Consider the following 18,621-nt stretch of genomic DNA (forward strand, 5'->3'; position numbering starts at 1 on the left):
ATCATGAAATGAAGTATAAACATACAAAAAAGTGAAGCGCGTATATCACAACAAAATACAGTTAATAGATGGAAAGTTCAAGATAATCTCCAGTATGAATCATATGTCACAATTGAGTGTGAATAGTGAATTCCACATCAAACTGCCAAGTGTGCTTGATCCCACCACCAAGGGGCAAACCAACTGCTCACCTGATACTCATGACCCCTGGACTAACAGGAAAGTCATGAAACGCATTCCCCAAGGCCAAATACAATGGACATATGGGATCAAAAAAGCAGACAGATAGTGCTCTCCATTTTGAAATTTTAATAGCACAAACTATAAAATCACGCTTACTGTATGAGCACTGTCCCCAGTGCATGTATGAAAATGCTAGTATACAATGTGGAGCTGTGGGTGACGTCATCAGTATGGTTCCATCTCCCACACGTGTTACGTCCTGGGCAGAACGCTAATCCCCACTGCCGAAGTTCCATCCAGGACGTAATGAGTATGGGAGGGAAAACCATACGGATGATGATACCCGTGGTTGTGATTGCTCTTCATTGTGTACTAGTGTTTTGATACATGCACTGGGGACAGTGCTCATACAGTAAGTGTGATATTATAGTTTTTGCTATTAAAATGGAGAGCACTGTCTGTCTTTTTGATCCCATATGTCCATCGTATTTGGCATTGGAGTATTACACCCGAAACCACGTTTGGCATCGGTCCCGTCTGGATTTTCCCCATAGGGAATGCTTTTCATTACTTTCCTGTTGGTTTAGGGGTCATGATTATCAGGTGGGCTGCTGGTTTGCCTCTTGGTGGTGGGATCAAGCGCACTTGTCAGTTTGACGTGGAATTTACCATTCACACTCATTGGTGACCTCTGATTCATACTGGAGATTATCTTGAACTTTCCATCTATTAGTTTTATTTTGTTGTGATATATACGCTGCACTTCTTTGTATGTTTATTCTTTGAGAGGTATCGTGAAAATTACCTGTAGTGTTCAGCTTGCATATAATTACTTTGAATATCTTTGGGTATTTGCGCTGATTGTTGCAATTTGCATGAAATCAAGTATGGCTAAATGTGCACAGAGATAGTTTTCCAGCCCTTGACTGCTGAGTCTGACACTTATTTCTTTTTAATAGAAAGCAGCTGCTGCTCTACCAACTCTGTTTGAGACATGGCATATCACCAGTAGCTGGACAGTTAGTACAAACCCCAAAAGAGTGCCAAATATAATTAGGGACACTGAAGGTTTTTTAACTTTCACGAAAAGTGTATGCATGATGTAAAGTGATTAAAAATAACAAACATGTTATACTTTCCTCCTCTGTGCAGTGGATTTGCACAGAGCAGCCTGGATCCGCCTCTTATTGGTCCCTCTTTGGCTCTCCTGGCCCCTTTCTCCTTTTGGGTGCCCCCACAGCAAGCAGCTTGCTATGGGGGCACCCACGCTGAGTCACAGCTCCTTGTGTCCATTCAGACATGGAGCTGCGGCCCGCCCCCTTTCTATTTTCATTGGCTGACTGACTTTGACAGCAGTGGGAGCCAATGGCGCCGCACTGCTGTTTCAGCCAATGAGGAGGGGGTCCCGGACGGCCAAGAAATTCCTACAACATCGCTGGAGTTAGAGGGACCTCAGGTAAGTGTTAGGGGGGGCTGCTACACATAGAAGGTTTTTTTTTTAACTTAATGCATAGAATGCATTAAGATAAAAAACCTTCTGCCTTTACAGCTCCTTTTAATTTAATTAATTATTTTTTTTTTACCTGTACAGCTTCTTTAAAGTAAAACTCCTCTATACATTGTGATAAGTTGGGGGTTTTGTAATTCATTGGTAGTGCAAAACAGTTTACTCCATGCCAGAAGTGTATTTTCAGGGTTTTTTCTGCCGAACTTTAGTTAAACAAAAGAAAAGTTCACAAAATGAATATCTTCCCACGCTAGGGATTCTCATCCATCAATATGACAAAAGACCAGCTTTCAGCATTATGGCTCTTTTTGCAACTGCTTGGGCCTAATGCCTTGATCCTCCAGACCATCTAAGATACTTCCCAGTGCTCCTGCACCAATTGCATCATGCCTTGGTCCACCAAACCGTCTAACATGTTTCCCAGTGCTCATGTATCGATCACTGTATCTCTGACAGCTCTCTGTCTTTTGCTGAAGCTCCCTGCTGCTACATCCTTCACAGGCTCGTGCCTTTGACTGCCCTGTCCTGGACAGCACAGTGCAGACATGCACCTATCTGCTCCCTCACAATCACAGAACACCTTGGAAGTGTGGGGCCTAAGAAGCCTGCACTCACCTGCACCATTAGTGTGCCTGTTTCCTGCAAAGTCCAGATTAGACTGCCATTTTAGACTGTGGCATGGGCTGGCCTTGCCCCACCATCTGAAAAAATATTCTCATGTAATGGTACATTTTATTTTGCTATGCCAATTCTTTTACAAGTTCAACAAGGTTTTATTTCTGTATATGACTTTCTATTTCTTTTGTTGCTGGTTTGCTAGACATGGCATAGTTATAAATTAGGCTTTCGATTGAAAGCATGGCAGATGGGAACACTGTTAATTCTCACAATTAAGAGGAATTAAAGTATAGATCAGGATCCATGTTGGGCCAGTCTACCTGTATAGTCAGTTAGCGCTGTTAGAAGTGTTGGCAATGCACCTTCATCTAAGTGTGCAGCATGGATGGCCTAAGCAGAACGTTTATCTGTGTTCTAAAGCAAAAAAAATAAAATAAAAAAATTGATTGAAAGCAAATTTGCACTTGAGGGAAAAGTAACAGGTTTGCTTTCAACCCCCAAGTCATCTCCATCACTTACCGTTTCTTCACTCACCCCCTCACTCTTTGCAGCACTGGGAGACAAAGAAATACCCAGTACTTCTCTTATGGAGGAGCATTTCACTCAACTATGTTATAGCATTGTTCCTGTGTGCTGTGTGAAGGGGTCATGTCTCTCCCTTCCAATCAACTCTCAGAGCTCTCCTCACTGAGCTCTGCGGAGTGTGCCTTCAGCTCTCCACCCCCTTTTTTCTGAACTGTCAGACAAGCTTTATAATTCAGCACTTTGAATGGATATAGAGAAGATAAGTTTGCAGATAAACAGGTACAACTTATATAGGAGGATTTGTTTAATCTCTGTGTATCACCTGAGGTCAGTCACTTCACTGAGTATATGTAAGGGTTTACAACCACTTCAAAGTGAACACGCTGCTTTGAAATGCACGGACAAAGCACCCATTCTTGTTAAAGCGTCTTTTCCGATGTTGCTTTTCTCAATAATTAAAACCGATTTTAGTTAAGACAGCATTACATTTTGGAATCTGCACGGTGCCATTAGCACACAGGAAACCAAAGACTCATGGAAAGGGATATAATAACAAAGACCATAGGACATATGTCACAGATGGAAAGTGTGAAGAAGGTGAGCCTCAAGAATATTCTGGGCTGGGGTGAAGCAGTAAGGTTTTCCATGGTGAACTATAGATGACATCCCTAGTTATATTCTGCAAGCTGTTAATTTCATTTTCACTTTGATGATAGCTTGCACTTTCCTCTCTCTACATTTATAATGGAACGTTGCACACTGCCTCTGTGTTTATTAAAAAACGACCACTATCGATTTACTGCTGGAGAGGTCATGCCCCTTCTTCACCACATGTAAAATGTGTCAGAATTATTTAATATCTTAGTGTTGAAGTAATCAGTTTAAAGTAAACTTGAGCAACCTAAATGGATTGTGTGATGGAAAAATGTTGTAGGTTACATACAGTTGTGGCCATTTTCCGAAAGAATCTCAAGGTGCTATTTGAAACTGACACAAGTAAATATCATCCATCATTCTTTATTCCATAGTACATAGATCAGACGCTTTGTATTATGATTTAGAGACGCTGTCAACTTCCCCATTCTGGACAGTGTCTTTGTAATGCCCCTTTGCAGCTATAACAGGTTTAACTCTTCTGGGAAGACTGTCCACAAGGTTTAGGAGTGTGTCTATGGGAATGTTTGACCATTCCTCCAGAAGCACCTTTGTGAGGTCAGGCACTTATGTTGAACAAGAAGGCCTGGCTCGCAGTCTCCGCTCTAAATAATCCCAAAGGTGTTCTATCAGGTTGAGGTCAGGACTCTGTTAAGGCCAGTCAAGTTCCTCCAGCAAGTTCCTCCACCCTAAACTCGCTCATCCATGTTTTTATGGATCTTGCTTTGTGCACTGGTCCAAATTATTTAGTGGAGGGGGATTATGGTGTGGGGTTGGGCTTGGCCCCCTAGTTCCAGTGAAGGGAACTCTTAAGGTGTCAGCATACCAAGACATTTTGGACAATTTAATGCTCCCAACTTTGTGGGAACAGTTTTGGGGATGGCCCCTTCTTGTTCCAACATGACTGCGAGACTTGGAGCCAGGCCTTCCCGTCCACATTGGTGCCTGACCTCACAAGTGCGTTTCTGGAAGAATGGTCAAACTTTCCCATAGACACACTTCTAAACCTTGTGGACAGCCTTCCCAGAGGAGTTGAAGCTGTTATAGCTGCAATGGGTGGGTCAACTCAATATTAAACCCTATGAACTAAGACTGGGATGTCATTAAAGTTCATGTGCGTGTAAAGGCAGGTGTCCCAATACTTTTGGTACTATAGTGTAAGTAATTAAGGAAAGTTGCTGGGCACCTATAGACATTACTGGTGACTAGTTTTTTGCCCCAATTTCCAGAGTTTAGATCTTCTTTAAAAAATTATTTGGAAATGAGAAATATAATTTTTGACTGGTGCTCAGTATTGGATCAATCAATTAGATTGCTTGATAGTATCCGAGAAAAATCTGCCTATATACAACCCACGTTATCGTTTGTTAATAAATTATGCTATACATAAATAGTCCTTAAAGTGAACCTTTCAGAAATTTAATAAATGTGCTCAAATGAATGCCCAACATGTCACAATATACAACAATATCATTTCCAGAAAAGCTTAACCTTTTTTTATTGTTAAAGCCAAAGTTCCAGTCATTTGTGTGTTTATTAAAAGGCAGCAGCTACAAAAACTGTAGCTGCTGACTTTAAATAAACACACACTTACCTGTCCAGCGGTCCACTCACCCCAGCAGTTTTCTTCCTCTCTCCTCCCTTGGCGGAGCTGGCATCACTACTATAGGCACTCGGCTGTGACAGCTTGGGTGCCCACTGCGCATGCGCTGCGCTCTGTGATGTCTCAGAAGACTTCAGGAGGGAGGGGGAAGGTTAAGTTCCACTTCTGATCACCTAAGGCGACCGTAATGGAAGTGGTTGTGGGTTCCTGTCAAAATTGGATACCCACACCCCTCTCTCCTCCCCAAAAGTTCAGTTTCACCATCAGGATTCGGGAAGGAGGTCTTAAAGCGGAAGTTCCACTTTTGGGTGGAACTCCGCTTTAAAGTTATTTGTTGGTTTTCACATACAGAAATCACAGCACTCCCGCAAACAATGCTTTCATCTGATCTGATTTCTCTCAACGTGTATGGAACTATCCTTATCCATGCATCATCAAGGCTTCCCATCTGCTTTCTGGACTGAGATTCTGGCTCTGAGATGACAAATCCTGTTGCAGTTCTGGCTGTGTTTAGAAATGTTTGACATAGATCAGCCCCGGTTGTAGCCTTCGGCTTTTCAAATTTACAGTGTTGTAGGATATGAGATCAAAGGAGAAGAAAAAACTTGGAAAATGCTTGTTCCTGCTTGCAACAGAATGATGACATCATTTCAGCCAAGGCACTGTAGCAAAGGATTGCTTTATAAAGTGGTTGTATACCCTGTACAACCATTTTTACCTACAGGTAAGCCTATATTAAGGCTTACCTGTAGGTAATTGAAATATCTCCTAAACCTCCATGGTTTAGGAGATACTTGCAAAAAAGCCACATGCTGATGACTATGGCGGATGTGCACTTTAGAAAGCACAGATTGTGCCATTTCTAATAGGGGGCATGCCGTGACTGCTAGTGACGTCACGCGACTCCGGCCAGTCACAGAGCCGGAGTTCGTGGCCCCGGAAGGAAGAGGGGTGAAGATCAATGCTCGCTGCTAGTGGGGACAGCCGTGACATCGCAGGCTTCGGTTTCAGGTAAGTGACACATAATGGGCTACTATGCGATGCGTAGTAACCCATTATGCTTTACCTTTGCAGGGTAATCAAGAGGAAGTAAAACCCACCAGTGTTACCATTACACATTACTTAGCATGCATGCTCCTAACATAAATATATTTTATACTAGGTCTTCTTTAGGAAGCATGTAAATCACCCTTATGTTTGATGGCTTTTTGACAATTATATTAGCAAACCATGATTGATATTATTATAGTATACTTTCCCGAACATAAAACTGGCATCTTTATCATTTATATGCGGTTTGTGGTCACACAGGTAAGCGATCAAGAAAGTAATCATCATAGAATGGTATAATGGACTCCCCCGTGAGATAAAACCTTATTAAATACACAGAGAGTGAGAACTCTCCCCTCCCTCCCATGAAGATAACATGTATAAAGGTTTACATATGTCAGTTGAAAGGTAATAATGCAATCTTGCAGGTCTTTCTTTGGTATTACTTTGAGGAATCACTGAGTGACTTAGTACCTATGTGGTTTGCCGTGTTCATAGAACAAGATTGGGGAAGAAAAGCAAGAGCCGGGACTTGGTGTAAAATCTAGAAGTGTGATGTCATCATAAATATTATTATTACTATTATACAGTATATATAGCGGCAACAGTTTATGCAGCGCTTTACAACATTAGGGAGGACAGTACAAGTACAATACAATTCAATACAGGAGGAATCAGAGGGCCCTGCTCGTTAGAGCTTACAATCTAAAAATACTTTCCTAATATAGAACTGATTTCTGTGTTTTAAAAAAATAAAATGTTTGATACTCTAGTGGGGTTACACACACTTACTATAACACTGCAAATCATATAGTTGATTTTTCATCCATTATTCTGATTTTCTAAGACAGGTATTTTTGTTAGTTACTCATGGTTTTTTTTTTGTAGAAGACAATTGTGGAGGTTGGGGAATTCTCAAAGGGTAAAAGTAGTATAACCAAATTACACTGAAATCTAGTATACAAGTTTGTATAAAAATAATATTATAGAGCAGCATAACACAGTATGCAGAGGCACAAAAAGCATTCATTCCTCTATTTATCCATACAATAATCTAAAATTGTATTGCTATTATTGTGAATAAATCCGGTGACATATTCTTAAAATGAAACGTTAAATCTTTCACAGATGGACAGTCATTAAACACACAAGGATTGACTCTGTTTTCAGTTTGTAATAAATACACCACCGAGTTGGAGGAGGGCTGGTGTGGTGGGGTAAAGGACCCCTCTCTTTCCTCCATATTAAACCTTCTAATGTGCTGATAGTGAGTAATAATATATAAATCCAAGTTAAAAAAAAAAAAAGAATTAAGGAACATTCATTAGATTGATGGTTCCTCGTTAGTTTAAAGCAGCCATTCTCAACCAGGGTTCCTCCAGTGGTTGCTTGGGTTTCATTGAGCTGTAGGTGATTGACTTGTTTGATGATGTCTGCAGAGCTAAGGTCTGTGACCTTAGCATGGCCAGTTGCAATAAATCAGTGATCTTTGGTCTTGGCCATGGTGGAGAGATTGGAATCCTATTGATTGATTGCTTCTGTGGACAGGTGTGTTTTATACAGGTAACAAGCTGAGATTAGGAGCACTCCTTTTAACAAGTGCTCCTAATCTCAGCTCAATACCTGTATAGAAGACACCTGCGAGCCAGAAATCTTGCTGATTGATAGGGGATCAAATACTTATTTCACTCATTAAAATGCAGATCATTTTTTTACCTTTTTTAAATGTGTTTTTCTGGATTTTTTTGTTGTTATTCTTTCTCTCACTGTTAAACTAATCATTTCTTTGTCAGCTTACCTTGTGGTCATCATAATATAAAGGTTTATTGCTGGCTTATTTATAATCGGTAACTTCAGTTAGTTGGAGTAGTGTCTCCATCGGGGCTTTTTTCTCCTCAGAGAATAGGTGCTGGAACAACCCCCTTCTGAGTCTATTCTTGTCTCCCTCCCCACCTCCGAGCACCACCCCTTGGTTCCACCCTCTACCCACCTTCCAGCACCGCCTCATTTAGATAATACACAGCCAAGTATCATTATGTTGTGCTAAGTAATTTGTATGGAATTTAGTATTGATAACAAGAAAAGCAGTAAAATAGATCACCTGTAGCCTGCAATATACCCCCCCCCCCCCGCAACAATAGATTCCCCCAGCAATAGTAGACCCCCCAGAAACATAGGACCTCTGCAATAAAATATCACCCCATCAACAATAGACCCCTGGCAGCAAGAACAGATCTCCCACCTGCCAGCATCAATAGACTCTCCAGCAGCCAAGAACAATAGACCCCTCCCTCAAAAGTAGATCCCTTGCAGCAACCATTGACCACCCACAGCAACATAAGCTCCCCGCAGCAACAATAGATCCCCACCAGCAACACATGACCTCCCCAGCAACAATAGGCCACCGCACAAAAATAGATACCCACAGCAACAATAGATCCCCAGAAGCCAGCATCAGTAGACCCTCCAGCACACCCAAGTACCCCTTGCCATTACATACATTCAGTGCTGGAGGTGCCGGAACTGCGCTCCCCCACATTCCCGCTAAACAAAAAGCCAGAGTCTTCATAAATCATAGGTCACTATGCATCTTCTCCAAATATGTATCTTGTACATAATAATATAATATTCAACATTCTTCATGTGCCAAATAATACAGCTATTGACATGATATGAGCACAGCATGGAATAGTTCTCTTGTTACTACTCGTATCCTTGATGCTACCAAGGTTTACAGCTGAATGTCAAAGGCCATTGGAGATTAAAGTTGTGTGAAGTGGCTAAAAATCATCATTACTTGATACTTTGTGGCCAATTAAAACATCTTTACAGCTGCTATGTTGTATGAAATGTGCTGTAGGTTACAAGGCTTTCATGCATCTGGTAATTACTGCACTAGATATAGTGAAGAACACTTCCTCTGTTTCCCTTGATGTCTTGATTACCCGTGTGGAGCAGGAACTGTGGACATCTGGGGTAATGTTAGGTTTGCCTTTTTGATGTTTGATTTCAGTGGAATGTAATAAAAATATTTTAAAAAAATGAATACTTTTTTTATTCAAGCATAATCTGTAGTGCACAAAGCTATCCAACTTTATAATGTATTGTTTGTTTTATGGTGTTTTAGAAACTGATGTTCACTACTCTGACCCGTGCTTTAAAAAAACCTAGCTCCTGCTCATTTTTTAAAATTTAATTTTGGATAGAGCAGGGAAGGATTGGATCCTCTGTCGGGCTTTTATGACTGTTTCCTTTATTTTGTTGATAGAGTGAGAAAGAAGAAGATCATCAGACAGTGTTTTTATTACTGTTTCTGTTGCCCTGTGCCAAAGAAGGCGCTTTCTTGTTTTGCTTTCACAGTGACTGGAAGGGAGGAAAAGTCTCTGCAATTGAGCTACAGAAAGATAAAACATGATGACAACTGTATCCAAAATGTTTAAAAAAAAAAAAACTGGCTGAATTTTGGATTTAAGACAATGACTTGGGAATTAACTAAGCTTTATGTGTCATTATAATGGTCCAGGAAACTGGCACAAGTGCCGTGCTCTACATTAACAAAGTGAGCAGAACTGTTTTTAGGTCTGTCTGTGCCACCAGTGCCAGTTTACATTTGATAGTGAAATAAAACTTGGCACAGCACCTGCAGCTGACTAATAAAGGGATTGCCAGCAGCTTTCCATGTAGAAAACTGCTGCAGATCACCACAAACTTAAACCTGGTGTTCAGGATGTGATCTCTCAACAGACAGCTCACTTCCCTCTCACTGCTTTTGCATTAATTACACTATGTACACTATTCAAACAGAAACTGAACAGATTTCTTCCCTCCTGCACTCAGCGAAAGGGAGGGGGGGGGGGTTCCCACTAAACTGCTCTCCATGCCATGTCTGTCACAGACACAGCATAGAACACTAGGCAACTTGCTCCTAAGTAACAAAGGGGAGTGCGCCTGTTATAATTAGTCTCCGGATCTGCTACATTTTCTCAGGCTTTTTTCCTCCAGAGAGAATAAGATTATTCACAAGCACTTAGACTTGACATGCTTTTTTTTGTGGGTTTGCACAGATACAAAGGGTGCATGTCATTTAGAGGCCTGCCCTAATGTCGAGGGAGAGATTCTGTGGCCTTTTGGTCTTTTGCCTCTCCCGCATTGGAGGGGTTTGTCTTCAGGAGGCCCCATACCAAGTATTTGGTTGGCCGGCTTCGGCTGGTCCCTAAGAAGTGGGGTCTATCTGGCATCGACCTATGTAGACCATGGAGTACCTTGCCTCTATCAGGAGCCTTGCTCCCCAGGAGGTTCAGGATTAGAGGCCCTTTCTCTTCATGTTGTGAGGTGGTGGTTGTATCTTCCTATTAAATGTCAGAAACTGTTTCATTTAAAGGAGCAATTGGCATCAAGCATTTGAGAGTTTTGCATTTTCCAGCTTTTTTTTTTTTTTATTCTGTATCCATACAGATTTTTTACAAGCCTTTTACAAATCAGTATGTGTTCTTATTTTCTACCATGCACTGTCCTAACCAAAATTTACTATCTTTCTTCAGGTGGACCCAAACATGCTTATCAAGATAGTTACAAAGTATGTGTCAGATTATGCCAACTCCAACTGGCCCATAGAACTGGTTCCCCTGATTGAGCAGCTACACTACTATAATGAGAGATTGGTGGACTTCACCCAGGCACATATTCTGCAGGGCCTGGGAAAAGGAGTGAATGTGCACAGGTTCTCAACCGACAGCCAGTACAAGACGGAGACCATCCTGGGTCTAGCTGAGTAAGTAGTCTGGATTCTGCGTGAATGAAATATATGTATGTGAGGGAGCGGACTGGGAGCTGAGACCCGGAGGTTCTGACACTGAGCTTGTAGAGGTCCAGCCCTGGAAGATATCATACCCCATCTTAGTTATTTATACTACTTTTTACAGTGCAGTCATTATAAGGCATGCAATTCAACTGAACTTGCAGTCTAGAAATTCCTCAGGACTTTCTAAGGCAGTTTTCCCAAACCCATCCCTCAAGTTTTCCCAAAAGGCCGTGTTTTGACAAGTTCCCTTTGATAACATACTGTAGCTGTCGTAAGTACCAAGCCATTGACATTGATTTAAAGAACCTGTGCAAGAAAATCCTGAAAACATGACCTGTTGAGGGTACATGAGGACTGATATTCTAGAGAAAGCACACTGCTTACTACAAGTGAATTGTTTTGAAAAACAGGTGATTTTTTTTTTTTTTTTTTCATAAGTTTGTGATACAGGACCCCGCTACACCTATATATGAGTTTGTTGGAATTATTTGCGGCTATAGCAGCCACCCTCTTATGAAAAGGTTTTAACACAAGATTCTAGAGCATGTCTGTGGGTACTGGTTCCTATTTAGCCAAAAGAGCATTTGTAAGGTCAAGTACAGATGCTGGATGAGGAGTCCTGGTTAGCACTCGGGTTCCGATTCATCTCAAATGTACAACCAATGTTTGCCAATGATGATTGCATGGCTGTGAGCTAGAATTTATGTATGATAATAATGAGTGTGAATAAAACATCTGAATCCAGTCGTTTGGGATTGTGTCCACATACTTTAGGTGATGTGCAATACCTCTGGTCTGTAGGAATCATGATTTTCCTAAGGCCTCAAATCTACATGGATTTAATCAACCACATCAAAAGGCGACAAACCAGCATTTCTCTTGATTTGCAATCTCTATGTATTACTTATATCAGCCTTTTGCAACCTTTGTACCCCATGAGGAACCCTTAAAATAATTTTCAGGTTGTGTTAATATGTTAAAGTTTTAAATATAAGAATAGGTAATGTGGTGTACTTGAAGCGGTATTAAACCCAGCCACTCTAAGTATCAGTATTATTAATACTGGAATACTAGAGTGCTGGTGATGGGGACATGGCCTCTGCAAATTAACTGAGGCACATAGATCATGCCATAAATGGGCAAATCTGTTTCTTAATACTTTAAATGGGGACAATTGTAAATGTAGTAAAAGTTTACTACCACTTTAATGTCCATGCTAATATGAATGGTCATTTTACAAGTAGTAGTAAATGACCCCCTTACATTGTTGATCAGTGAAGGTGAGAGATCAATCCACCATTTTTCAAAGCCCCTGGCAACCTCAAAAGGAACCCTAGGGTTCCACAGAAACTCCACAAATCTCCACAAATCAGCTTCTCTTGTACAGCCTGCCCTGGAGACAAGAAGAAAAGATTAGTAGCGATGAGCACAGACCGTTACGTTACGGACACACTCAACCTCCATCGTCTCAAATGTCTTCCCATAAGACCTTGTTTATAGTGGTACCTGAATAAGAAAAAAGTATCTGCTGCCCAATGCTTCAGATGAGACATTATTGTTGAATAAGTTCCACTAATGTACTTTTAAACAGGTTTTTAAACTCTGTTTAATGTTGTTACCTTTTAGTTAAGTCAGGAATGTGCCCTGATGCAGTGTGACAATTGATTTCTCTATATCCAGAGCGACGAAGCATGGTCTCACCGCATCAATATCACTACAAAGCAGAAAACTGCAGGAAGATTTCACCTCTATTGATTAGCAGAGTGATTTAGAATTTTCCATTTATTCTCGTGCTGCTTAAAAAAACAAAAAAAAAACAAATATTTACTGCTTACTAGCAGACCAACTAATGTAAGAATATCATTACACAGGGCTTGCCTAATGCAGGTGCTGTGAAGGTGATATCTATGTTCTAGGCTTGGTTTGTACCCAGTACTGTGTATTACTGCAGTATCTCCGCATTGCTCTCAACAGGGGTCCGTGCTGGCTGAAGACATTAATCTTTGAAGTAAAATGTGTTAAAAAAAATGAAATAATACCCAACTCAGTGCAGTGTATTGGGGAGATCAGACTATAGGTTCAATACTGCTGTACTGTTATACTTTTATGTGGAAAATTCAAGAGACTGAAGGAACGGAAAGTATGTTCCTAAAAGTTATAATGTCACCTGTCAGTTTTAGTGCAGTTTTGTAATAAAAAGCAGATATCGTATATATCCTATTGATAACCATTCTTTCTGTTTGCAGCTTTATTTTTTTAAAGTAGAACTGTGGCCTCCCATTAAAAAAATATGTCCTGCAACGCTTAATTAAAAGTGTATCTGCACCTACAGGGTTTGCTTAGTACCACTTTAGTCCACCTAGTGCAGCTTCCTGTAATGGTGTGACAACAATGTTACACGGTTCCTGAATTCAGAGCAGAGTTGTCACTCCTATACAGGCTGGGCCAAACTGCACAACAGTGTGATGGAAAAATGTTGCAGAGGGTGCGGCTATCAGCATTGGCACTGTTGATTTACAAACATGTAACTTGTCAATCTACAACTGGCCACACCTAGTCCCATCCACTTCTTTATGGATTGACAGCACTGTTGCTCCTAGTGTGAATTGCTGTTTCTGAAGAGGGGGCAAGTGAGATACAAGCAAAAGAGGATTTAGCAGTCAGGGAAAGTAAAGGAAGTATTTTATTTATTCTATGAGGCTTGTGCAACACAAAGTAACTGAATTTGGAAATTGATTAGACTGTCATACTGGAGCCCTTTTATGTGCTTTAGGAAGTCAATGTTATTCACTTTGCAATTGCAATATATAGGTTATCGTGCTTGCAGCAAGTTTCCATTGCTGACAAGGTCATTGGTATATTTTATAAAAGATGTGTTTGCGTTCACACTCATCTGATAGCCTCAGGTCTTGTACTGGGAAAAAATCTGTGAGGTTTCCAAGCATGTATCACCATCAGCACCAACCATGATGGTTTGCAAAAACGTTAGTTGTCCAAACAAACTTTTCTTTTTGGTTATAGCTGTGTTTCTTTCTCCCCTTATAGATCTTTCAGCTGTCGAGACAGTTAGCATTAGCTACTGCTTTCTAAGTAAAAAATGTAATGAAACATTTTTTTTTTCCATGGACAACTAGGTGAATTAGATTAGGATGTGTTTGATTGGGTCAGTTAGTTCATAATTTAGTGGTGGTCTATAGCCAGCCATAGACAGAGCAATTTTCAACCTGTAGTTGCAGGAAAGAAAATCGCTTGATTCCCCCATTATCACTGATTGTGTTGATGGGGGGGGGGGTTCCCTCCCATGTTGCCATTGTGTTCTTCTGGTGGGGGAGCCTAGAAAGGTGAAGCAAGCACCACTCAATGGTGGACTCCCTGCACGTCATCCCATCCACTGTACGACTGCGTGCCAATCCAATCCGTGGTTGTCTTAGTTCATATGTCAAGTGAAAAAAAACTCAATGAAATAAAATAGTGACCCAAATAGCCCACAAATAATAAAGGAAAAGTCCAAGTGATGAATAATGATTAATCCGTGACCACCAAAAAGGATCCACCACTGAGAATGGAAGGGGTTACCTCTTACCGAGTGGCCATGATCCCCCACTACAGAGGATCACAGCTAGCAGGCAAACTTAAAACGGACTGTGGGAACTTCTATCAGCATCCACTGGGGGTCATCACACCTTCAGCAACAACAGCAGAACTCATGGCAGAGATGCACCATAAAACACAAAAGGGAGCTCACATAGCCTAAAACCATAAGGATTTATTAAAATTCGTATGCATAAAATGAACACTTACAAAAGTTCGAAGAATAGATAGCCTTAAGTCCGGTTCCTTGGCCACAGGAACGCGGACAAAGCCGTCCTACTGGAATGCAACACAGCTTAGAGGTGACGTCAGCGCATCGTCTGGCTCCGCCCTACGCGTTTCGTGACATCACGTCTTCCAGGGGCACTGTGCCAACAGACTTTGGGCTTGTATCAGTGGCATCAGTTTGACCTCAGTTTAAAAGGCTTGTGAGCACATTCAGAATTTTACATTGTCATAGACTTGTAGGGGAATGCTAGTCCCTTTTGAATTGAACAAAAGATCACTGACACAAGCTCATATGACTGAATGTTAAAGTGGATGTAAACGCTCTCCTATACCCAGTGAAGTGAACAGCCTCAGATTATACCGAGAGATTAAACAAATCTCCCCACATACTTTTTCCATGTATATCTGCTGTCTTCAGCTTTCTAGACACTTTAGAAAGTGCACATCATGTCAGAAATGTTTATTTCTGTTTCAGCAGTGGGAGGAGAGTCTGGGCATACACTGTGTGTGAGCTGATTGGACGAAAGGCACACACCCCCTCCACACAGGCAGAGGAATGTAGTAACTTGCAGAGCTGTGCTGTGAATAGACAAGCTCTCTGCTAATCTATCTCTAAGTTACCTGCCTGACACAAATTTCAAGCTGCTTTTATCTCCTATGTTGGAAGTTATCATGCTGATAACAGAGGAACGGAGCAGAACGACACGGCACTTAGGGCTTTGGAGAGAGATAAGTAAACACTACAGATATATGTGACCAGGTTAGATTTCATAAATGGGGTTTACATCCACTTTAACTTATAAATGTGTTAACAATTTTTCTGGGATGGATAAATGCAGAGTATTAGCAATACACTGCATAGCGAAAATGCTGCTTCAGTATTCCTCCAGTGCTGATTAACAACAATACTTCATTATAGACTGTAGTGATTACAATATTATTATTTTAAAGTTCATTAAATGTGTTGAGTTAAATAAAAATGAAAACGTCCTTCTATGTATACTGATTGTGCTCAAAATCTATAACCAAAGTGTGGGTAAAGCTTCTTAAAAGTTGATTGAATAAATCCTCCAACGCAACCACAATACCATTATAGTTTGAAGATTTTTAAGGTAATAAAGTGTGGGGATCATGTGTGAATAAATTCAAACAGATAGATAATCCCCAATAATCCCCAATATGCTGGCCAGCATTCCTGCCCGGGATCACACGCACAATTTGCTCTCTATTTGGGATACCTACAACTAACCATTTAAGAATATTATTTCAATATTGGGGATTATCTATCTGTTTGAATTTATTCACACATGATCCCCACACTTTATTACCTTAAAAATCTTCATACTATAATGGTATCCAATCTGGCCACTCGTTTGAACCCGTGATTGGGGAGACTTGTGCTGTATGCTGATCACTTCCGTAAGATTCGCTGGGACATCGTTCTCCCTGAATCTCTCCTGGATAAAGGCCCTGGCCGGGTAATAGATTGCAGGTTTACAGAGCTTGCCTTAGGGTGAGCGTGCATTCTGTGTGGTGTTATCACTGTGGTTGCTGTGGAGGATTTATTCAATCAACTTTTAAGAAGCTTTACCCACACTTTGGTTATGGATTTTGAGCACAATCAGTATACATAGAAGGACGTTTTCATTTTTATTTAACTCAACACATTTAATGAACTTTAAAATAATAATATTGTAATCACTACAGTCTATAATGAAGTATCGTTGTTAATCATCACTGGTGTAATCTAGTATAGCAATTTTTAGCGCTGCTACAAACCTTTCCATTTATTTATGTGTGTATCCCACTTTCCCACTTCTAGTAGCTGCTCCTAGTTTAGAGTTTTTTTTATTCTCAGTAGTTTTTTCTTCCACAAACACCCTTTTCCTAAAGAAATTTTTGCCTAACATATTTGGTTTATAGCGCGGTATTCTTCCACATATTCCTCCAGTGCTGTCATGTGAAAAAACCCCAGTCATTTGGTCACGTGATTTCTTTGGAAGACAAGGATCAGCCGGTTTGCACTCTGATCATCCCCTATTTAGCTTGTCTTGCATTTCTCATACTCCTGCCATGCTTCCACTACTTCCAGAGTGACCTATCTTATTAGAGGTGATGAGGCTGATTCATTGTCCACTGAGAAGCCTGGAGCTAGAAAGGTGACTCCGGAAACAGTAAATAGCTTTTGCAGGTGTGGGTGAATTGCAAGACTGGCTGAACACCATTATCCTTTGATAGGTAATATACTTTGTATATATGTATTTCATATGTGTTTTTAGCTGCTAGACTTGACTTTTGGTTAACTACAACCTTTTTATCTCTAAGGCTAGCCATACACATTAAGATCTCTCTCGTTCAGACCTTTGGACTGAACAAGAAAAATCACTTGTTTCCCCATCCATGCTAAACCTGTGGCCGTCTGAATACCTGAACCTGATTGGATGCATTCACTGGCGAACAATTTTCCACCTAGCTCATTTGGTTTTTTTGATTGACGTTTGTTAAACTTGTGTGGAGCCAGTGCACACAGCCCAAATTTTGACTAATTCAGCAGGAATCTGCCGAACAACGAGCCATGTATGGTCAGCATAAAACCTAGTACACACCCCCAGGACACACCGATCAGCAGTCACAGCCATTGGCTGGCAGCACTGATTGGATGCTGGTATTCCAGCATGCCTGTTCGCCTGGATTTTGTCATACAGCCTGATGTACACACGGGTCGACTGTCGTCCGGTTTCTGTTAAACCATGTGATATTCGACCCGAGTGTGCCAGGCTTAAATCTGCCCACTTATAGCTCCATGAGCCAGCCTTATCTGCTTGTATTGTATGTTATTGGCAGCCAGAATTTCTCTGTACAAGGTGGGCTGCTTTATCAGCAAGAACAAATCTCTGTGGCTGGATCTGCTCTATAGAACAACGTGTTAAAGGTTAGTCACAGTATAATAGGTCTGTATGCAAAAATCTTTGTAGATAATGCAGAACACAGCAAGCTTGAATCCATGAAAAATAAATTGCTGTTCACACGATGGAGCTCCAACAGGTTAGCCGTCATTGCCCTGGAATTAATCTTGCATACTTTGCCCTTTGCTAAGACATGAAACATCGCTGAATTTGTATCAAATAAATGATCAGGATTGTATAGAATAATAATGTGTTTTTGTCATCCTGCTCTGTGGGAACAACAAAGTGTGAGAGAGCCAATTATGGCATGCCGCTGATCTTTGAGATGGCCATGAATCATTTTTATAGTGTTTTTATATGCTTTTAATTAGACTTTTCAGAGCAGGAGTCTTTGTGCAACACATTGGTATGCAACACACCTTTTCGACAGCTCTTACGGGAAAAACATACAAAGCAAAGAATGCAACTGATGCTATGGAGAGAGGCTCACTACTTAAGTGCTCATCTTAAAGTGAAATGTTAAGGGTTTTTTTGACCTGTAAACTGTTTTTGAGATGTTTTGATCCATGCAGCAGCATTTTTGTATGGCAGTATTTGTGACTGTACTGATATTGGACCATGCATAGAATCAGTAATCAGACCAGGAATCCTTTTACAAGGCATGCTCCACCATAGTTTTAGTGCATGTTGATTATAGCTTTTAACATAGTTACATAGTAGGGGAGGCTGAAAAAAGACACAATTCCATCAAGTCCAACCTATGTGTGTGATTTTATGTCAGTATTAAGATGTAAGTTCTTCCAAACTGCTCTTTTGGTTATAGACGGGGTCTGGTGGACTAAGTCACTTACTGACTCTATCCCTTATTTCAGTGATGAGACCTTTTCATCGTAGATCCTGTCATTGGTTTTGTGCACCCTGGTCCCACTATTCCTGTAATCATTCTTGATAAATA

The 18,621-nt window shown here is 40.8% G+C and overlaps 1 protein-coding gene across 2 annotated transcripts in view; it reads left to right on the forward strand.

Annotated features, from left to right (window-relative positions):
- NBAS (NBAS subunit of NRZ tethering complex) overlaps positions 1-18,621 on the forward strand; it is a 1,128,646-nt gene that overhangs the window by 712,611 nt on the left and 397,414 nt on the right. For both annotated transcript variants that reach the window (XM_073625355.1, XM_073625357.1), the window contains one exon: positions 10,682-10,911. In XM_073625355.1, the coding sequence (XP_073481456.1) occupies positions 10,682-10,911 (230 nt within the window). The remainder of the gene's footprint in view (positions 1-10,681; positions 10,912-18,621) is intronic.

This window comes from Aquarana catesbeiana, linkage group LG04 (assembly GCF_042186555.1).
Source record: "Aquarana catesbeiana isolate 2022-GZ linkage group LG04, ASM4218655v1, whole genome shotgun sequence".
Taxonomy (NCBI): domain Eukaryota; kingdom Metazoa; phylum Chordata; class Amphibia; order Anura; family Ranidae; genus Aquarana; species Aquarana catesbeiana.